Source organism: Ovis aries, chromosome 11 (genome assembly GCF_016772045.2).
Source record: "Ovis aries strain OAR_USU_Benz2616 breed Rambouillet chromosome 11, ARS-UI_Ramb_v3.0, whole genome shotgun sequence".
In the NCBI taxonomy this organism is placed as follows: Eukaryota; Metazoa; Chordata; class Mammalia; order Artiodactyla; family Bovidae; genus Ovis; species Ovis aries.
Window position 1 is genome coordinate 57,086,256 of NC_056064.1, and position 22,387 is coordinate 57,108,642.

The window sequence follows — 22,387 nt, forward strand, 5'->3', positions numbered from 1 at the left end:
CTAACTATAAATGAAGTACAACCTTTATTTTTTTAACTTTTTATTTTGTATTGGCATATAGTCGACTAACAATGCTGTGATAGTTTCAGGCGAACAGTGAAGGGACTCAGCCACACAGATACATGTGCCCATTCTCCCCCACATGGAGGATAACCTTTAGAAACTGAATCACTTCATTGTGCACCTGTGACTTCTATAATATTGTACAGCAGCCATACTTCAATTTTTTAAAAGGTGGCCATTTTTTAAGCTTTTTATTTTGTATTGGAGTATAGCCAGTTAACAGTGTTGAGATAGTTTCAAATGAACAGCAAAGGGACTCAGCCATACATATACATGTACACGATAACCATTATTGTCCCCATTTTACAGATGGGAAAACTGAGGTTTGTGCATTTCCATCACTTGCCCAGGTCAAACCCCTGAAAAGTGCAGAAGCAGATATCAGGCCTAGCTTCCTCAACATCAGAAGCCCCAGCGCCCCCTCTAGTGCTAGGCTCCATCATGGGCAATCACGTGTACGCCCTCCTCACAAAGCATTTCGGCCATCCCCCTGCCCCTGGAAGGAACCTCGACGGGACTGGGCTCCTCCAGTTCCCTGCCAGGCCGGCAGCCGCAGATGGGCGGGGCAGATGGAGCTGTGGGCATCCCGGGGCCCAGGAGAGAGCCCTGTGGGGGATGAGGACCTGTCAGAATCATTATCATGGATGCTCCGATGCTGTGATGCCACCAGCCGCTCTGGATTTGCAAATCGAGAGGCTGGCCAGCTGCCTCTTCCACCCACGGGGAGGCAGTCTGGGTGGAGCGAAGCGGGTTTCCCTGGTAGGAAAGGCAGTGGGCGGCACTGTTACTTTAAATAATATTGCCTACAAGCCAGAAATAGTTCTCCCAGGCAGGGAGGGGAGCACCAGGGACAGCTCGGGGAGAGGGGCTCCACCCCACACCAAGGCCGACCACAGATGCGGGAATGAGGATGCCCACCCCCTCCCACAGAGGTGGCTGAGGTGGGGCCCAGAGCCAGCTCTCCTCTGCTGGTCTCAGGGAGGGGCAGCCCCGCACCCACGGCTCTTCCTCAGGGCCCCAGGTGGGGCCTGGGGCTTCCTGGCTGAAGCAAAGGAACTCGTGCTTTACGCCGAAATCAACTTTTATTAAAGTTTAAATTTCACTACGCATCACCGATACCAGCAGACAAACCCCAGATCCAATGAGTCCCTGGTGTCTTTTTTATAATGTATACTGACATTATATGCTCAAAGTGCATTTTTTAATTTTATTTTTAAAATAAAAGCAATATATGCACACCATAAAGAACATTCTGATGGTGCAGAAAGACATAAACTCCAGAGGCAGAAGTTTACCTTCCTCTGAGTCTTCAATACTTCTCCCAAAAGGCAAGAGATGAAGAATCCTGAAAAATGTTTATGTCCAAGCCAGAATGGGTACGTGATTATTGTTGCTGTTTAATCGCTAAGTCGTGTCTGCGACCCCATGGACTGTAGCCCACCGGGCTCCTCCCGCCATGGGATGTTCCAGGCAGGAATACTGGAGTGGGTTGCCATTTCCCTCTCCAGGGGATCTTCCTGACCCAGGGATTGAACCTGCATCTCCTGCGTTGGCAGGCAGTTTCTTTCCCACTGAGCCACCAGGGAAGCCCGTATATGTGATTGTGTGTGTGCAAATATATACAAATACACACTATTCCAGTTTACCTACCCGTTACACAGTTTACACTGTTCCCTGACTGTTTTTGGCTCACAAACTCAAAATTCTTTTTACGATCCTAAACATTAGACTAAGGATTTGGCAGGCTGTATCAATAAATAACTTATCAAGAGATAAGAATACATTCTCTCCTGTCCCTAATACTCAGCTGTGATATTATTTAGCTTTTTACTTTCTCATGTTTTTATTTCCATAAATATCCCCCGTCTCCAGCTTCGACTTCCTTTTCATGCTTTGTATGTCTTGGAGGCTGTTCTGTCTCGTCCCATAGAGGTGTTCTTCGTTCGTTCTATGGCTATGGCGTTATTAATCGATTCGATTCCATTTCTGATGGATGTTTATGCTGCTTCTGGTTCTCATTTGTCTCTGCTGTTACAAGCAAACCGCAGTGAACATCCTCATACCTGGTTTTTGCCACATTTTTGTAAGTACGGATGAAAGGCCAGCTCCCTGGAGTCTGGCCTCAGGGTCAGAAGACTTGAATATTCTGATTTGGATCGATTCTGCCCCGAAGGTTGGACCAACTTACTCTGTCATCAGCAGGTCTGTGGTCAGCCTCACCTCCACCTCGCTCTAGCCGTGGGTGTAATCGTACAAGAAGATTTGGTGCCATCTGAATACTGTCTTGTTTTGATTGGACTTTCTTTCATTGTGACACTGGCCGAGCATCTTTTTTGTGAGTTTGGTCATTTCTGTTCATTCTTCTCTCCCTGGTGCTTTTTAGTAGTATCTGATTCCGTTTTTAACAATAGAGAGCTTTTCCAGTCAATCTCTCCTTCTATCTTCCCTGCCAGGTCACTTCATCGGTTTTAAGACCGGAACAGTTTATCCAAAGCTGTCATTCCCTCTCCCCCAGGGAGCCATGGGCCTGTGATGGGCCTGAGGGTGGGGGAGAGGGAGAACGGGAGATTTGCCAGAGCCTGGGTACCCGCTATCTTCCCAACATCACGCTGAGCACAGGAGTGAGGGACAGATAAGAGCTGTCACCAGGGGCAGAGATAAGAGACTCGGACAGCCAGGAGGTTCTGGGTGATACTGCTGCAGAGTCAGAGCAGGCTTAGCACACACCCACCTGTGAGTCTGGGGCTCATGCCATCCCAGGCCCGAATGTTGGGTCCTGTGTGGTCGGATGTCAGTGCTGCGGGCTTCCCGGGTGGCTCAGCCCTAAAGAACCCGCCTGCAATACAGGAGACCCAGAAAATGTGGGCTCTGTCCTTGGGTCAGGAAGATCCCCCTGGAGGAAGGAAAGGCAGCCCACTCCAGTATTCGTGCCCGGAGATTCCCATAGACAGAGGAGCGTGGCGGGCTACAGTCCATGGGGTCACAAAGAGTCGGACACAACTGAGCAACTAAGCATGCCTGCACGCACGTCAGTGTTGAGCAGGTTAGCAGCTGGGCTTGGAGTCAGAGAGGTTCCATGGGTCCCTGGTGCTGCTTCTTACTGCCTCAGAAACCACAGGTCAATGATGGGTACTTCTGAACCTTAATTTCCTCACCTCTAAAATGGGGGTATAGTAGAAGTATCCCCTCCATAGGGTTAGTAGCGTGATTGGGTAAAAAGACTCTCAAATTCAGACCTACGACCTCTTCCCCATCCGCATAAAATGAAGGAAGTGAAGCTAGTGTCGTGGGCGTGACACAAAATTTCAGATTAAAATGTATTACAATGGCTTAAATGTTATTGGTCCATGATGTCCAGTAGTCTGGGAACTGCTGTGTGAGGCCAACAAAGGAATGGAGAGACGCCCTGGAGGTCCGGGGGTTAAGACTCTGTGCTTTCATTGCCAAGTGTCCAGCTTTCACACCTGGTCGGGGAACCGAGATCCCACAAGCTGCACAGCAAAAAAAGAGAGAGAGAAATAAACAAAAAGCACTTAATACCGCATCTGAAGCACAGGTGGTGCTCAGAAAGTGGCAGCTGCTTCATCATCATGAGAGCTGATGCTGATGATGGCGATGATGGTGGTGATGGTGGTGATGGTGGTGGTGATGGCGGTGATGGTGATGGTGACGGTGGTAGGTTCATATGAGAACTCATGCAAAAGAAAACCTGGCAATGCCTACAAATATGTTACTCTGTTCCAGGGTTGGCATAGCCTGGTGGCAGGGTGCAGTGAGCTTGTTCCCCCAGTCAGTTGGGTAAGCCTGAGGACACCCACGAGTAGGGGAGGCATCCTAGGCACCAGCCCCTGGACCCTCAGAGGTTGCTGCTGGGCTAGTCACTGCCCAGATCAGCAGGGAGGTCATGGGGTGGGGGCCAAGGGAACTAGCCCCTCCATACCCAAGAGCACCCACCACCTGCCACGTCTCACTGCCAGAAGCTCCTCGCAAACTGAGCCTGGCCTCCTCCCTGCCCCCAGCCGGGTGAGTGCACCGCACAGCTGCTCTCCAGCTGCCCTCCTCCCAGGACCAGACTTTGCAGCTCTGGGGCCAGTAAGGTGCTCCCCGAGAGCATCCCCTGGGGCCCCCTTGTGTTCATGCACTCTGGCCACGGGGCCACACGTACAGAAAGCCACGCAGCCTGCCCAGATGGCTTTGCCCGGATGGCATCTGGAGCACAGGCCAGCTCCTAGGCATCTGAGCCAGAGCCTTTGGAAGGGATCTTCTTATAGGACCTTGCTGTGACCCCCATGGTACAGCTGAGGGCTCCCTGGCGCCCTTGGTCATGGAAGAGGGTGATGTGGCAACCTCTGACCCCCAGTTTGACCCTGCGTCCCCGTGGCTGCCTGACTTGCTCACTGGCTGTCTCGTCTGCCCCCAGGTACGTGATCACCAGCCTGGACCGCACCCACGCCGGCTTCTACCGCTGCATCGTGCGCAACCGGATGGGCGCTCTGCTGCAGCGACAGACGGAGGTCCAGGTGGCCTGTGAGTACCGCGCGGGGCCGGGGGAAGGGGCCCGTGAAGCGGAGAGCATCTGCAGGGTCTTTGCCCACCGGCCACATGCTGGGCAGAGCCAAACCCCAGCCATGGCCTTCCGTTCTGGTGGGTGCCCGTGGAGGCCCTTCCCACTATCCGGGCTGGTGCCGTCCACTTACAGTGGACGGAACCAAGGCCCAGGCTCTCAAAGCCACACTGCCGACACATGGAACACCTCTGCTGGCTGTGAGTCCAGCACTCCTTTATTTTTAATAGCTGCGCCAAACATGGGATCCTAATACCCCTCCCAGGGATCAAACCTATGTCCCCTGCGTTGGGAGGGCAGAGTCTTAATCACTGGTCGACCAGGGAAGTCCCCAGCACTCTTTAGAAGGAACCACTTGCTTCTTTTTTGAAAAGGAGGCCTGCCACCTGCTTTGAGGGTCTCCTCTGGGCTTGGCCTCCAACTTGGGGAATCTTCATAATGGCAGACTTCCCCAGGGTCTTCTTGGCAGATTTCCCAGGATCCCCCCTCCCCACCATGACCTTCCCAGGCGGTGCTGGTGGTAAAGAAGCCGCCTGCTTCTTTACCGGTGCAAGAGGTGCAGGTTCGACCCCTGGGTCGGGAAGATCCCCTGGAGGAGGGCATGGCAACCAACTCCAGTATTCTTATCTGGAGAATCCCATGAACAGAGCAGCCTGGAGGGCTACAGTCCATGGGTCCCAAAGAGTTGGACACGACTGAGGAGATGTAGCACGCACGCGCCCCCACAACCTGGAATTTTCCATCCTCCAGCTCGCCCAGCCCTGAAGCAGTAAGAGCTTGGAGGTCCCCACAGTCTCGGGAAGCGCTGCAAGATGCCTCGTGGTGGATCTCAGCTCTCTAAGAGGGAGAGGGGAGGTGAGCAGTCAGAGTTCCTGGAGGGAGCAGAGGGTAAAGGAATAGGCCCTCACTGAGCCTTTCAGGTGACAGCCTCCCCTCGTTGCCACCAGGACCCAGAAGAGCGTCCTCAGATGGGGGATGAGAGAGAAGCCTCAGGAGAACCCATTGCACCAATAGCTCCACCTACACCCCCCACCATGACTCAGTATCCCCTTTGCAGAACCCGTATGCTAGAAATAAGCCTCAGTATGGGCCGTTTCATTCTGGGGTCTTTAGGGAGAGACATCTAAGGTTGCCCAATGGGCCATGGGAGTGTGGGAAACCTTAATGAGCCCTGATTTTTTTTTTTTTTACAAAGAAGACCCCCTTGAGACTTCCCTGGTGATCCAGTGGTTAGGCATCTGAGCTTCCAATGCAGGAGGGGCACAGGTTCAATCCCTGGTTGGGGAACTAAGATCCCACATGGCGTGGGGCATGGCCAAAAATAAAATTTTAAAATAATAAAAATTTTAAAAGAAAGTAGCTTGCCTTCAAAAAAAGAAAAAAACTAAAGATACCCCCTCATGCAGGGCCCACTAGGGCTTGACTCGGATTTAACGCAGCAGAGAGCTTGCTACTTTGGAGGGAAGCAGGGGAGAGAAGGCGAGAAGAAAGCCTTAAGTGAGGCGAGGCGTGTTCACAATAACTATGGAGAGCAGCCGTAATCAGAAGCGGGGGACCGATTGTCCCGTAAATCAGCACTAAGGACACCTCGGCTTCCTCAGAGGAGCGGGAGAGCTCTGAACTAAAATGACAGGTCAGGGCTGCTGGCTGGAGGGCTCCCACGGAGCTCCGTTTAGCGGGTTCCCAGAACCCAACAGTGCAGAGGCAGCCGTGGGTCGGGCCACAGACAGCCTAGGAGTGTGTCTGTCTGTGTTCGAGCGTGGGTGTGCGTTCATGCATGTGAGTGTGCAAATGCGTTTCTGGATTGGCCCGCCTCTGCTCACCTGCGTGCAGCTGAGGGCTGTGCCTGGTCTTCGTTGCAGCACATGGGATCTTTACTTGCAGCATATGAGGTTTTAGTTCTCCGACCAGGAATCAAACCCCCGTCCCCGGCTTTGGAACCAGCAGACAGAAAGCGCTGACAGAGGGCTTCAGGGTTCTTCACGTGCCAGGTCATGACCCTCGTGGGGATGGGGAGAGGAAGCGTGGATTCCAGCCCTGATCTAGCCTCTGACTAGCTTAGGGCTCTGGGCACCTGGGGAATGGAGGGGTTGCAGGTGGAGAAGGAAGCACAACCTCCGTCCCCCTGGAAAGGTGAGCACACACCTAAGACCCTGCAAAACAATCAGAGCCACAGGTCCAAGCTGGACAGCGCGTCCCTAAGGAGATGCCGAGGAACCACAGAGGAGCCTCCCAGCGCCCCACCCTCCAGTGTCTTTGTGCAAATGCCTTCCCTCCGTGGGTCCCTGAGGGCAGGTCTCCGAGGTAGGAAGGTGTGTCCCGGGAGCTACATCTTGAGAGGGGGAAACTGAGCCTCAGAAAGGTCAGAGGACTGGACTTCCCTGGTGGTCTGGTGGTTAAGACTCTGCCTTGCAAGGCAGGGGATGTGGGGTCAATCTCTGCTCAGGGAACTAGGAGCCCACGTGCTGCCCACGTCACAGGTAGGGGATCTGTGCACTGCAACAAAAGATTCCACCCGATCCAGGAAGGTCCCACGTGCCACAACTGACAGCCGATGTGGCTGAATAAATTAAAAAAAAAAAAAAAAAGGTGATCTGGGGACAACCCAAGGTCCCACAGCTGGTATTTCTACCATCTTCCTCCTCCTTCCTCCCCCCGTCAACCAAAGACTAGAGCTGTGGACCCAGCCGTGGACCTACCCAAGAACAAACGTTGAGCTCAAATTCCCCTCACCTATCCTTTGGCTTCCCTGGTAGCTCAGAGGTAAAGAATTCACCGGCCAATGCAGGAGACCCCGGTTCTGTCACTGGGTTAGGAAGATCCCCTGGAGAGGGGCATGACAACCCACTCCAGTATTCTTGCCTGGAGAATCCCATGGACAGAGGAGCCTGCAGGCTATAGCCCGTAGGGTTGCAAAGAGTCGGACACGGCAGAAGCGACTGAGCAAGCAAGCACGCACTTATCCCTGGCTGTGTGACCTTGGGCTAGTTACTTAACTTCTCTGTGCCTTCGTTTCCTCATTGTGAAAAAGGAATGCTACTGTTAGTGCCTACAGTCAGTGCATACAAGGGGCTTTCTTGGCAGTCAAGTGGTTAGAGACGCCTTCTAATCAAAAGGTTTGATCCTTGGTCTCTGGAGGGAAGATCCCACACTCCTGGAGGCCAAAAGACCAAAACATAAAACAGGAACAATTGTAACAAAATTCAATAAAGATTTTAAACAATCAGTGCACACAAACCATCACGAAAGGCCCCCAGCCCGGAGAACCCTCGGGGTGGACGAGTACATTTTCTTCTCTGCCAGGCCAACCAGGGAAGGCTTCCTGGAATAGGCATCCACAGCCTTTCTCTTTCTGTCTGATCTCCTCTGCTCTCCAGGGCTGGGACTAGGGTGAGGCGAGGAGAATGGAAAATTTAAGGAGGCACTCCCTCTCAGGGACTCACCGTCTGCTTGCAGGACCCTGACAGCGGGTGCCACCTTAAATCGTTCCCCTCCCCCACCCATCGCAGTCCTGGGGCTCTCCCGGGCTTTTGTGCCTGGCACACTGCTTGAGTCTGTCTGGCCCTCCTGTTTACACTGTCACCCAGGTGCTTGCCGTTCTGAGGATGGGTAGGGTACGGATGCTTCTCCAGACCCCGCATCTTCCCTTCTTACCAGTTCTGCCCCCCAGGGTGGGAGGGTTTTGTCTTAGGGGTTCAGCAGAGGGGTTGGGTCAGATCAGGCCCGACAGGCCCCACCCCTGGCTCCCACCCTCCACTTTCCAAAGAAGGGCTGTGAATCGGGTTCTAATGGGAAATTAATAAGGCAGCTGTGCTAACCACTAATGATGATGGCAAAGTCGTTACAAAAAGCTTCTTTACGTGTTTTTAATTACAGCAATTAAAGAGAAGTCGATAAAACATCACCCCCCACCCCCATCTCTCTTCTTGGCCCCACCCTGAGTCTCTTTGTTTTTGTGAAGCTGCCATAAATTTCTAGCATGCGGCAAGTGGGTTAAATGGCTGAGAAGGTTGGGAGAACCTTCTGGAGTCAGCATCCAGCTTCCGTTCCGTTCAGTTCAGTTCAGTCACTCAGTTGTGTCCGACTCTTTGCGACTCCATGAATCGCAGCACGCCAGACCTCCCAGCTTCTGTAGGCTCCTCTTAGTCCTCCTCATCTGAGCAATGTCCTGACGGTATCCCTCCCTGGGTGGGCGATGGCTCAGACTTGGAACCCCCAGCCCCAGCAACAAGCCCCGCCTACCCATCACAGGGCCGAGGGCTCCTGCTCCCTGTTCTCCGGGGCAACTTAGCAGCCCCCTGTGCAAAATGAGAGCTGAGGGCATCAGCCCCACTGTCCCGTGGGCTGGGGTTGATGTCCAGAATGCCAGCGGTCGGCCCATTCTTCTTAATCCTCAACCTGAGTGGACTGTTAAATGTGGAAGAAGGGAGAAAGAGATATGGCTGAGGAGGTGGGGCCCTGGGGACAAAGGGTGACATTCTCAAATGCAGCTGGATATTTGGATGTCACCTAGGATGCAGTGGAAGTCGTGGATGGCTGGAGTCAGAGCCGCGACTGGATGGAGAAATAGCAGCCTCATAAGAAACACTCACAACCACAATGAAGTACCGTCCCATGTCCACCAGACGGGCAAAAACCAAAGAGCCTAGCAAGACCAGGTGTTAATAGAAACTCCCGCCACTGCTGACGGGAGTGTGAATTGGCAGATTGATGCAAATCTGGAAAACAGCTTGGCTTTATCTCAGAAGATCGATGTGTGCACAGCCTACAACCCTTCCACCTTTAGGCACATCCTCTTGAGATTCTCTCAGCGACGAGTGCTAGCAGGCCCACACGAGACTGTTCTTAGCAGGACACCAAAACATCAATAACAAGCCCGCCTGCGGCAGCACCACCCTGTCTTGATATACGAACACCCAGGCGGCTCTGAGGATGACCAAGCCGAGTACAAGGACAGAGGTGGAGCCCCCAACAAACACGTTGCAGAGCAGATGACATACAAGATAATCCAGAGGGCTTCGAAACAGGCTAAATTATCCATAAAGTGTTCAAGGATGCATCTATATGCGGGGAAACTTGAAAGAAAGAGAGCAATGGTATGATGGACAGAGCATCCAAGATGGCGATTAGACCTCTGGGGGGCGCGGCGGTGATGAGAAGGAGGCTGTCGGGGAGGGAGGTGAGGTTGGTTTGTCTTCTGTTCTTTAAACTGGGTGGTGGGTTGTTGCTGCTGTTATTGTCCAGTCGCTAAGTCATGTCTGACACTTTGCGACCCCATGGACCGCAGCACGCCAGGCTCCCCTGTCCTTCACCGTCTCCTGGAGTTTGCTCAAACTCATGTCCGTTGAGCCATCCAACCATCTCATCCTCTGTTGCCCTCTTCTCTTGCCCTCAGCCTTTCCCAGTGGTGGGTATGTGAGCATTTATTCTTCTTCTTTGAACTATTCATAAAATTATATTCACTCTTTTTTTTTATGCATGACATACTTCATGATGAAATTGTTTTAAAAGTGGGACCTCCCTGGTGGTCCAGTGGTTAGGGCTCCACGCCTCCCCTGTAGGGGGCACGGGTTTGATCCCTGGTTGAGGAACTTAAGATCCCACATGCTGTGTGGCATGGCCAAAAAAAGTTATTTAAAAATAACTAAAGTTATTTAAAAGTTATTTTAAAATAGCTAAAAGCGGTAAATATACTCTGAAGTGGAATGCATGCTTTACAAGGCCTATTAAGATAGAACAAAGACATTAGGAATAGTTTTTAGGCCCCGTCTAGCTGGGCCCCAGGCCTATACATCTTTGCTCTCAGGGGAATTCCTAGAGCATTAGATCAGAGCTACAAGGCACCGTATGCTTTATTCACCAGCATGCATCGCCGAGAGGAAGTGCAGTAAATAAATCCTTGTGTTTCCACCTCAGTGGGAGTGAGTTTCCCTAGGAGATCCTGGACCCCCAGCCCCACCAGCGTGCACTTCTCTCTAGCCTTTCCCCGGCAGTGGCTGGCTAAGCAGCCCCCTTGCAGCTGGTGTTCGGGACACACATACCTATGCCCTGGGTCCCATGAGCAGAGACAAGGGGCTCCCTGGGAAGACCTAGCAAGCCCAGTTGGCAAAGTGAGTGGAGAGAATCAGGAGGGTTCGGGGGTCTCAGAGCCACAGCGAGGGGAGATTGTGAGATGGAAAGGCGGATGGGAGCAGCAGCGGCAAGGCTTGGACCAAGGTCAGCTCTGCCCGCCCTTCACCCGTCCATCCTGCTGTATGTACATACAGTCACCCGTGTCTCCATCCCTCCCTTCCTCCATCCCTCCATCCAGCCACTCATCCATCTATTCCACCATCCACCCGCGGCACAAACCCACCAGCCGACCCCACAGGCGCTTTTTAAATTCTCTCTAACTAGCCCTTCTCTCCTGCCTCCTAGTCTTCACACCTTCTCCTCCTTCTGGACTTTACGACTGCCAACCACACACAGGCACACGCGGCTCACACCTACCCTTTATATAGCGCTGCTTTAAAAAGCCTCCCCCCCGGCCGCCTTCGTGGCTCAGCAGTGAAGAATACACCTGCGCGGCGCAGGGGACGCAGGTTCAATCCCTGCTCCAGGAGGACACCACGTGCCGCGGAGCAACGAGGCCAGGAGCCACAACTGCTGGACCCCAAGGGCCCTAGAGTCCCTGCCCCCCGGCTGGAGCAGCCACCGCCACGAGGAGCGCCCGCTCGCTGCGGCTGGAGAAAAGCCCGCCTGCTACGCAGACCAGCACCGCTGAAAACCAGACAGAAGTCATTTTTTTAGAAAAAGCCTCCCCCACCTCCCAGTAGATAAAGCAGATTTTCTCTGATGCCTCCTCTCATAGAGAAACCTTGTTTCTCCGTCCTAACTGTTGTCTCAATATGCCGCTGTGGGGCTGCCGGTTGCTGTTCTTGTGATTTTTCCCTTAACCCTGCCGTAAGTTCCCAGCACCTGTCGCAGAGCCTGCCTGACCCACAGAGGGGACTCGGCGCTGTCCGTGAGAGTACTGGGTGACTTGTTAAACATGTATTTATTTGACTGCCCTGAGCCTTAGTTGCAGCATCTGCAGTCTAGTTCCCTGACCAGGGATTGAACCTGGGCCCCCTGCTTTGGGAGCCAGGAGTCTTAGCCACTGGACCACCAGAGAAGTCCCAGTATTTGATGAGTTTAGAGGGAAACTACTGTGTGCAGAGTATGGGGCCAGGCATCTTAGAGGGATTTCCTCATGAATGTAATTAAGTAGAACTGCCTCATGAAGATTTCAGTGTAGCAGAAAGGGATAAAGAAGGTGTATGAAGAAGTTGAATGCAGGGGCAAAGTCGTGGAGGAGGCGAGGGCATGCCAAGACAGGGGCGAGTCCGGATGCTCGCTGGCCGCTGGCCGGCCCCGCCCTGACTGCTCAAGCTGGATAAACCACTCTATCTCCATGAGCTTTAATTTCCTCACTGACGAAATGGAGCTAATAAAACCCGAGAGAGAAGAAAGAAACACCATTAGCATGAAATTGCTTTAAATTGTTCAAATATATCTTCAGAGTTCTGTGAAAAGTTTTTTAAATAGATAAAATTATTGTGAAGACTGAAATCAATGTGATTTATTGATGCAATTTTTTTATAGACAGAGCCAAGTAATAAAAATTAGTAAACAACTAAAAGATACGCATTTAGGAAAATTGAGCTTTGTCGTATTACTATGCAGATGAAATGAAAAAGCCATGTGAAGTCCAACTAGAAAGAAACCTGGTGTAGGGTCAGCAACTATTTGGGTGGCAGAGGTAATCTTTGTTGGAGAGGTTGATGTTAAAACTGTGAAAAATGCATAGGATTCCAATATTCTGATACAATGAATATTAGACTGTTTTACCACTTTAATATACTCTTCCTGTCTCTATGGCTACATAACAAATAACCCCAGACATCAGGCACTGCTCAGTCGCTCGTCATGTCCAACTCTTTGCCACCCCATGGACTACAATCTGCCAGGCTCCTCTGTCCATGGGATCATCCAGGCAAGAATACTGGAGGGGGTTGCCATTTCCCTCTCCAGGGGGTGGACCGCAATAATTTGACTTGCTCACAGATTCTGTGAGTCTGGACAGAACATGATGGGAACAGCTTGTCTCTGCTCTTTGATGACTGAGGTCTCAATTACAAGACCCAAAGGCTAGGGGCTGAAATTACCTGAGGGCTCTCATGTTCAGTCACGTGTCCAGGGTTGATGCTGGCTGTCGTCTGGGACTTCGGATCCTCTGCACAAAAGCTGTTCCTGGGTCCGTGTGGGCTAGACCGAGTTCTCTTACAACGTGGCGGCAGGATTCCAAGCTGGAGTGTCCAGAGAGCCAGGTGGAAGCTATATCCTTCTGATGACCTATCCTGGAAAGTCACATAGCATCACTTTTACTCACAGATCCCTCAGATTCAAGGGGAGGGGACATGGATGGGGGTAAATATTGGTGCAGCCAGCTTTTTTAATTGAAGTATAATTGGTGCACAATGCCATGTCTCAGATGTACAACAAAGTGATTGACTTATATATGCATATATATATATATTTGGGCTTCCCTGGGAGCTCAGCTGGTAAAGACTCTGCCTGCAATGCAGGAGACCCCGGTTCAATTCCTGGGTTGGGAAGATCCCCTGGAGAAGGTCATGGCACCCCACTCCAGTATTCTTGCCTGGGAAATCCCATGGACAGAGGAGCCTGGCAGGCTACAGTCCCTGGGGTCGCAAAGAGTGAGCCATGACTTAGCAGCTGAGGACGAGCACAACATAAATATACACATTCTTTTTTGAAATAAATAAGCCTCTGCTGTTAGAGTCGAAGCCCACCCTGATGCCAGCAGGCAGGTGGGCAATCAAGCCTTCCCACCTGCATCTCTGCCGTTTTCCTCCGGGCTGATGGAACATCAGAGCTGGGACCCATGGTCCCCTCTCTATCTGCTGATGGGGTAGACATGCTTCTAAAGGAGCAACATGATGTTGTGTTGACACGTCTGTGCAGGCTCACACGCAAGGGCCAGGAAGCTGGCCCCCAGAAGTGCCTTTCACCCCACACCTAAACCCTTGCCACAGTACAGGGCAGGGGACCAGGGACAGACTCCAGGGTCTGAGTTCACATCCTGCCTCTGCCCCATCCCAACCATGTGCATGCTATTGGACACGTCAACCAGCGTGTTTCAGAAGGTTTTTTTTTTTTTCCATTGTAAACTCTTTGAAATAATGACCGACGTCTCCTGGTTGTTGAATGAATCCACTGATTCATGGACATACAGGCGTAAATGGATATAAAGCCCAAAAGCACCAAGCGGAGCACGCCGTCGTGAGGGAGGGGGTGAGGGGGCCGCGTGAGGTGGTCCAAACGCGGCGGCTGTTCCCCGGTGGCCACCCTGTGTCTGCCCTGCAATTTCCTTGGGCTCCCACCACTCCCCACCCAGGAGCCGGGCAGTCTCGGTTGCTGACCTCCGGTCGCTGACCCCTCCGTGTGCTCTTCCCTCCCGCAGACATGGGGAGCTTCGAGGAGGGCGAGAAGCACCAGAGCGTCTCCCACGGAGAGGCCGCTGTCATCCGTGCCCCACGCATCTCCAGCTTCCCGCGGCCGCAGGTGACCTGGTTTCGGGATGGCCGCAAGATTCCGCCCAGCAGCCGCATGTGAGCGTCCGCCCCATCCCACCCCCGGGGGCGGGTGTGAGAAGCCAGCCCCACCCGGGAGAGGTGACCTGGGGCCACACGGAACCCCCAGATGCTGAGGATGCAAGGTCCTTTCCACTCTGGGATGGAGCCAGGTGGAGGACATCCCCAGGGAGGGCAGCCGGGTTCCCAAGGGGCCTTTCGGGGAAACCCTGGGCCAAGACTTGGAACTAGGACAGCTCTCGGCCTTCCTGGGGAATCCCAGGGTGTTGGCCCCTGTCTCTCAGCTGGAGAATAATTCTGCCTCTCAGAGCACTCCAAAAGCTCAAGTTGGCACAGACAGAGGCTCCGTCCCTGTGGCTCCAGGCCAGGGTTCAGGGCCCACAGGCAGGCGCTGGCATCTCCCAGGCAGGGTGGACTGCTCTGGGTGTTTCTGCTGGGCGGGCGGGTGTGTCTGGGTGTCCATCGGTGTGCGCGGCTGTGTGTTCTGGCTGCGGGGAGGAGGGGAGGCCTGGCAGGGAGAGGAACACATGATCCTTTCAGCGCTAACAAGGGCCCTTCTGTGTAGCCCATGTCAGGGGTGGTGGCCGCCGGGCTTGTGGGCAGAGGGATGGAGCCGACACCTCCCAGGAGGGCGGGCAAGGGGTCAAGGGTAGGACACAGTGGCTCTCCTGACGCCCCCGGGAGACAGCCAGCGGAGGCGTTCCTCTTTTGGACTCCCACTCTCCCCTGCTCCCAGCAGAGGGGGAAGCCCACCCTTGTCCTGGTCCACGTGGGCCACAGGTCCGCTGAGGGCGGAGCCTGTCCGGTCTCTGCAGGAAGCACCAGCCGAGATGGCCAGTTCTTGCCTTCGGGAAGCCACGCGAGATGTTCTAATCGTGTAACATAGTAACATCCTGGCAAGAGCCGTGGCAGTACGGAGCACCTGTTGGGTTCTCCGGCCTCCGCTATGCACACCACACATCACCCTCTGCTCCAGGACAGACACGCGCCTCCCAGCGAGAGGGACTCTGTCTCCTTGACTTTTCGATCACCGGAGTGAACGTTCAGGAAATATCTGTTGAGTGAATGACCCTCACAAGAACCTTAGGACGCTGCTGATTTTATTCCCATTTTACAGATGGTAAAGTGAAGGCCCCCAGAGCTTAACTGCTTTGCCAAATCTCACGCAACTGGTTCCAGGCTCACCAACTCCAGAGTCAGGGCCTTTTTGTATAATGGTTTCAGTGTCTTGTTTAAACTACGTATGTGAAGTGAAAGTCGCTCAGTCGTGTCCGACTCTTTGTGACCCCGTGGACTATACAGTCCGTGGAATTCTCCAGGCCAGAATACTGGAGTGGGTTGCCTTTCCCTTCTCCAGGGGATCTTTCCAACCCAGGGATTGAACCCAGGTCTCCCACATTGCAGGTGGATTCTTTACAAGCTGAGCCACAAGGGAAGTCCAGGAACAGTGGAGTGGGTAGCCTATCCCTTCTCCAGCGGGTCTTCCAGACCCAGGAATCAAACTGGGGTCTCCTCCATTGCAGGCAGATTCTTTACCAACTGAGCTGTGAGGGAAGCCCAGATATGTATGTCTTTGTGTATTTTGGGCTGTGCTGGGTCTTTATCGCTACACACAGGTTTTCTCTGCTGCTGCTAAGTCGCTTCAGTCGTGTCCGACTCTGTGCGACCCCATAGACGGCAGCCCACCAGGCTCCCCCATCCCAGGGATTCTCCAGGCAAGAACACTGGAGTGGGTTGCCATTTCCTTCTCCAATGCATGAAAGTGAAAAGTGAAAGTGAAGTCGCTCAGTCATGTCCGACTCTTCACGACCCCATGGACTGCAGCCTATGAGGCTCCTCCGTCCATGGGATTTTTCCAGGCAGGAGTGCTGGAGTGGGTGCCATCACCTTCTCCCAGGTTTTCTCTAGTTGCGGGGAATGGGAGCTACTCTCTGGTTGCAGTGAGAGGGCTTCCCATTGTGATGGCTTCTCTTGTTGCCGAGCACGGGCTCTAAAGACGCTGTCTTCAGTCGTTGCAGCTTGCGGGCTCAGAAGCTGCGGCACACGGGCTTAGCTGCTCTGTGGCATGTGGCATGGGGCATCTTCCCAGACCAGGGACTGAGCCCGTCTCTCCAGCATTGGCAGGCACACTCTTAACCAGTGGACCACCAGAATCAGGATCTTTAATTCTCTTTTGCGTGGACATTATTTGAGAGCAGGGACAAAGACATGGGGCTAAACAGGATAAAGTGATTGTACTTGTGGAAAATTGATCTGGTGATTCTCAACCTGGCTACCATCCGAGATCATTTGGCACCATTTGAAATGTACTGATCTTTCGATTCTGCCCCTCACACGCTCTGATTGCATGGAAACAGTGTGTATGCACCTAGATGTCGGGATTTTTAAAAGCTCCCCAGTGATTCCGGCATGCAGCCACAGTTGAGAACCACTCTCCTGGAACGCGTCCGTTACCTCCAGGTACAATAGTGCTGCATAACAAGCGGTCCCAACGGCCTGATGCGAAAAGCATGCATTTACTGTTCGCATCAGCAGACTGGTGAGCTTGGCCTGGCTCTCTCGCTTGTTCGGGGCTGGCTGATTAGAATGTCTGGGTGGGTCCCTTCTGATCTGCTTGCCCCAGCCTCCAGCCAGCCGGCCCTAACACCTCCTCTTGGCAGTCACAGAACCAGCAAAGTCAAGGTTCTGCTGACATCCCAATGGTCAAGGCAAGTCACGTGGTAGAAGTCAGACTAAAGATGAAGGGAAATTAACTCTGCTCTTGAGAGACCTAGAGAGTCACCTGGCGGGGGTGCTGCTACAGAGCAGGTGGTGGTTGAGGGGGACCCCGGGTTCACAGGTGGACCCATGCTGTGTGTGAGGACCAGGCTCCCTTAGGCCTAGTGAAAGTTCAATAAAAGCTGCGAGTGAGGACCATTAACGCAGAGACAAGGTTGAGTCGCAGGAGGGGATCGCCCTGCCACGTGGGTGCTGAGACAGGCAGCAAGTCCTGGCCGCTTCCCGACTCCCTTTTCTGAGCCAATCTCCCAGGCCCTCCACCCGACTGGGAGTGGCTGCAGGAATACTGTGCTGAGGAGGACCCTGAAGACTCAGACTCCGCGGGAAGAGCGCCAGCGTGGATGAACCACGTGCGCCATTGCCACCGGAGGGCCCGAGTGGACATCTGTCTCCGGGGTTTGCCACATTAGACACAGCTCTTTCTGCAACCTCACTCCCATCACCCCTTTCCTGACAGCTTCCCACCTCCTCTGGCCGTTCCTGGCCTCTGCCATCACCCCCCTCCTTTTTTCATTCCCAACAGCCACTGTCACCAGAACAGAACGCCCTCACACACACCTTCCTGGCCACGCCCACCCCCTCCAGCCCTCCTACCAAACACACACGAGAATACAGGGCATTTTTATCTCAGCAATTATAGCAGATTAATATTCGTAACCCAGAGGAAAGGTCCCTGGAAACAAATCCTCTGGTGTCTGTTTGCCGGAGATATGCATCTGGTGAGCGCTATCAGCCGTCGGGGCACGGGGGCTGTGCTATCTACAGAGGACCGCTGTCCCTCCTGGGGCGGAAGCAGAGATTAGCAGCCCCCCCCTACCCCCACCCCTTCCTTGATACTCATTGTTGGAAAGGAGACAAGATTCCTAACAAAGATGCACGCTGAGGGTTTGGGGGCAGGTTCTAGGGTGATTTATTTTACTCCTAATTAAATGATCAATTGCCCCACACCCCCGGAGCCGGGAAAAAAGGGCTGGCTTCATTGGAGGGAACGGAAGGGTCAATAAGAGAAGTGGGACAGACCCAAGAAATTGAAACCAGGGGAGTGTGGCTGAAGAACGTAACCCAGCCTCTGCTGAGAGGGGACCCCTGACGTCCATACCCTGCAAGAACCCTGGCAGCCTCCTTCAGCACGGGTGCCCCTGGGCGAGCCGACTGGAAGCCCTCCTGAGTGCCGCAGGTAGCTGGTGCGCTTTGGAAGTGAGCGACAGGGTCGTGCCAGAACCATCTATCAAGGGGATGGTCATCCTGCTGAAGGCTGTGAGCCCGGGGACCTTTCTCAGTAGCCTCCTGTGTTCGCTGCCCTCTGCTGACTCCGCTCACTGGGAACTCAAACCCAGGCCCCGGGGGTCCCGGACACAGAGCTCTCCTCCAGAGGCAGGCAGAGCCACTCTGGCCGCATCACAGACAGACCCCTGAACCCAGAGACTTAGCACCGTGGAAGTTTATTTCCTGCCAACTTAAAGAGCTTTAGAGCTTCCCTAGTGGCTCAGACAGTAAAGAATCTGCCTGCAATGCAGGAGACCCAGGCTCAGCCCTGGGATTGGGAAGACCCCCTGGAGGAGGGCATGGCAACCCAGTCCAGTATTCTTGCCTGGAGAATCCCACGAACAGAGGAGCCTGGTGGGCTATGGTCCATGGGGTTGCAAAGAGTCGGACATAACTAAGCAAGTAACACTTTCACTTCCTTTTTTCACCCTAAGAGGGGGCTGAGGGGGACATGTGAACTCCAGAAGGCTGTGTCAGAGGCAGGCTGTGGCTTTTGAGTCAACCTAAACAGACTCGTGGTGTTGGAGAAGACTCTTGAGAGTCCCTTGGACTGCAAGGAGATCCAACCAGTCCATTCTGAAGGAGATCAGCCCTTGGATTTCTTTGGAAGAAATGATGCTAAAGCTGAAGCTCCAGTACTTTGGCCACCTCATGCGAAGAGTTGACTTATTGGAAAAGACTCTGATGCTGGGAGGGATTGGGGGCAGGAGAAGAAGGGGACGACCGAGGATGAGATGGCTGGATGGCATCACTGACTCGATGGACGTGAGTCTGAGTGAACTCCGGGAGTTGGTGATGGACAGGGAGGCCTGGCGTGCTGTGATTCATGGGATCGCAAAGAGTCGGACGCGACTGAGCGACTGAACTGAACTGAAACAGACTCGGGATTAGGTAGCCTCCCTCCCCCGCAGCCTTCACCCACCTCCACAAGCTGCACTAAAGGACCAGGTCCCTGCAGCGGGTTCCCTGCTCTCCGCTGTGGGCTCTGGGCACGTTCATGGGGACATGGTCGCCGTCCCTGTCCCACTGTGTTGACTTGAAAATATTTCAGCCTGGCACTGTCCTCATTCCCATCACCCCACTTGTTGCTGTTCACTCGCTCAGTCGTGTCCGACTCTTTGTGACTCCATGGCCTGCAGCACGCCAGGCTTCCTGTCCTTCCCCATCTCCCAGAGCTTGCTCAAACTCATGTCCATTGAGTGCATGATGCCATCCAACCATCTCATCCTCTGTCGTCCCCTTCTCCTCCTGCCCTCAATCTTTCCCAGCATCAGGGTCTTTTCCAGTAAGTTGGCTCTTCATAGCAGGTGGTCAAAGTATTGGAGCTTCAGCTTCAGCATCAGTCCTTCCAATGAATATTCAGGGTTGACTTCCTTTAGGATTAGCTGGAGGTTAAAAGACCTCTTCAGAAAAAGAAAAAAAAAAAGGACATCATTAGGGTTCCCTGGAATTGGAGAGGAAGGCTTAGTCTTCCCACTTCCTGGAGCGCAGCAGGCAATGTAAGTCCCAGCACTGGAATCCCAAAAACCAGAATAGGGGGGACCCTGGCCCAGCCTGGCTGAGAGAGACCAAGCTGGAGAGGCATTCACGGGGTTGTTTATTTGAGAGCCCGTTTAAAAGTCTGTCACATTCACCTAATGGGAGAATTTGAAAAGAATTCAACTGGATTTGTCCTTGTTAAACTAACATTAAGGATGTTTAACAGCTGTCTCGGGCATATCACATTAAAATCCGGAGATAGACTCGACAAACTAATGCTGTTGCTCGTCATCAGGAGGATGGAGGAGAGGAGATGCTGGGCAGAGCCGGCCCAGGCAGGGCTCCTGCCCCCACACCCGGAGGGTGCCCAGCTTCCGCCTGGACAAGCCCTTCACCCAACCTGCGGACGTGGGGGCTGAGGGGCTGCACCCCGCTGCCCAGCCGGTTTCCCTTTTCCCTCTCAACCAGCCCTGACAGCCCCTCTAATCGGCTGGATTCAGGGTAAAGGAAATGGAGGTGCTTCCCTGGTGGCTCAGACAGTAAAGAATCTGCCTCGATGCAGAAGACCCAGGTTTGACCCCTGGGTCAGGAAGATATCCCTGGAGAAGGGAATGGCAACCCACTCCAGTATTCTTGCCTAGAGAATTCTGTAGACAGTGGAGCCTGATGGGCTACAGTCCGTGGGAGTCTCAAAGAGTCAGACACGACTGAAGCAACTACCTTCACTTCCTTTTTTCACCCTAAGAGGGGGCTGAGGGGGACGTGTGAACCCCAGACGGCTGTGTCAGAGGCAGGCCGTGGCTTTTGAATCAGCCTGAACAGATTCAGGATTAGGCTAAGGCAGTGATTCTGGAATGGGTCTGCTCATCTCTAGATGTACTATCATCTCTCATCATGCATTCATTCTGGGGAAGGAATTTCTTTAGTTCTGGACCCTCCTGGGGCAGAAATGACCCGCAAGGGTAGAGTTCTGGGGGAGCTCCGGCCCCTAGCCAGGCCTGGGGTGGACACAGAGAAGCGTCGCCTGGACAGTCTCAGACCCCTGGACATGCTCTGTATCTGGTCCCCAGCGCTGGTGAAGTATTGGGATTCTCTGCAAACTAATCGTGGCTGGAGTTCAGGCAGTCAGTGGTGCCGGGGGGGGGGCTGGAGAAAGGGCTACTGGGCACCTGGCTTCATGTGCCTGCTCGCATTGCATCCCTGGAGGCCCGCCTGTCAGAGGAGTCCTTTTCTGCTTCCCAGAGCCATCACCCTGGAGAACACGCTTGTCATCCTGTCGACCGTGGCGCCCGACGCGGGCCGCTACTACGTGCAGGCTGTAAACGACAAGAACGGGGACAACAAGACGAGCCAGCCCATCACTCTCGCCGTGGAGAGTAAGTCAGCGTGTCATTAAATCTTGGGAATGGGGCTCCCGGGGCTCGTGGGGAAGACGGAATGGCGTGGAGGGGGGAGGCTGGGAAAGGGCAGGGGAGGAGCCGTCCAGAGGAGGAGGCGTGCCAGCTGTGGAAGCGCGAGCCAGGGAACCAGGAGGGTGCTGAACTCTGGACTCCATCCCCATGAATCTGAGATGGTTTCAGGAGCAGGGACACTTAGCTTGGTCGTCGGCGGGCCCCCTGGAGACCCGGGGGAGGCATGAAATGTTGGGAAAAGTGTGTGCATGAGAGGGTTACAGCCACCCCTGGGGCTCAGGGGCCATTGGCAAGAGCCCACCAGGAGCTGGGAAGCTCGTTGTTAAAGAAGGGTGCCGACTGCCTGTACTCAGCTGGCACATAAGAGGCGCCACTTGCAGTCAGAGCTGAGCCATCCTTGCTGATGAGAACACAGGCTCTCTGCCCAGGCTCCCGCCTCAAAGTGCCCCTGTCCATCGCCAGAGACTGCCCCCCACCCTGCAGGAGAGAGGCAAGCCTCTCCTCAGCGGCAGAGTGCGGAGGGGAGCAAACGGAAAGGGTGACTCCTTGAGTCTCCTTGACGGAGAAGCGTTTGTCTAGCCGAGACCAAAGGCAGGTTTCCCGGCCCTGATGGAGATGTCGGGTGGGGTAGGGTGGGGGAGCGGGCGTTCTCCCCGGCCCCGCTAGCCCCCCACACACACACCACCCCCGGGAGGCAGAGGAGGTGGGGAGTCGCCGAGTCCGTGGGATGGGGCCAGAGCTTCCTGCAGCGGCCGAGCGCCACGCCGCCTGCGGGAGCCAGATGTTCACGTCTTCCGCATCTGCACAGCTGCTGCTCCACAAGCCGGCTCATTTATTACCCACGGTCCCGCGGGGACGTCCCCGCCAGCAGCACGAGGAGGGTGCCAGCCAGCGCAGGACCTTCCCGTGTCCCTCCTCTGATCCCAGCCTCTGTCTTCCAGGGCCCAGAAAGCCCAGTTGTTGATGAGTCACTAAGACGTGTCTTTTTCGACCTCAAGGACTCTAGCCTGCCAGGCTCCTCTGTCCTTGGGATGCTCCAGAGAGGATACTGGAGTGGGTTGCCATTTGCTCCTCCAGGGGATCTTCTTGACCCAGGGAGAGAACCCACGTCTCCTGCATTGGCAGGTGGGTTCTTTACCACCGAGCCCCTTGGGAAGCTGCAGAAAGCCCAGAACATTCCCCAGTCCCGA

General features: G+C 54.0%; 1 protein-coding gene across 3 annotated transcripts in view; it reads left to right on the forward strand.

Annotated features, from left to right (window-relative positions):
* Positions 1-22,387, forward strand: part of SDK2 (sidekick cell adhesion molecule 2) — a 273,344-nt gene that overhangs the window by 146,108 nt on the left and 104,849 nt on the right. For all 3 annotated transcript variants that reach the window (XM_027974022.2, XM_042256446.1, XM_060395037.1), the window contains exons 3-5: positions 4,484-4,590; positions 14,133-14,280; positions 21,028-21,161. In XM_027974022.2, coding sequence (XP_027829823.1) covers positions 4,484-4,590; positions 14,133-14,280; positions 21,028-21,161 — 389 coding nt within the window. The remainder of the gene's footprint in view (positions 1-4,483; positions 4,591-14,132; positions 14,281-21,027; positions 21,162-22,387) is intronic.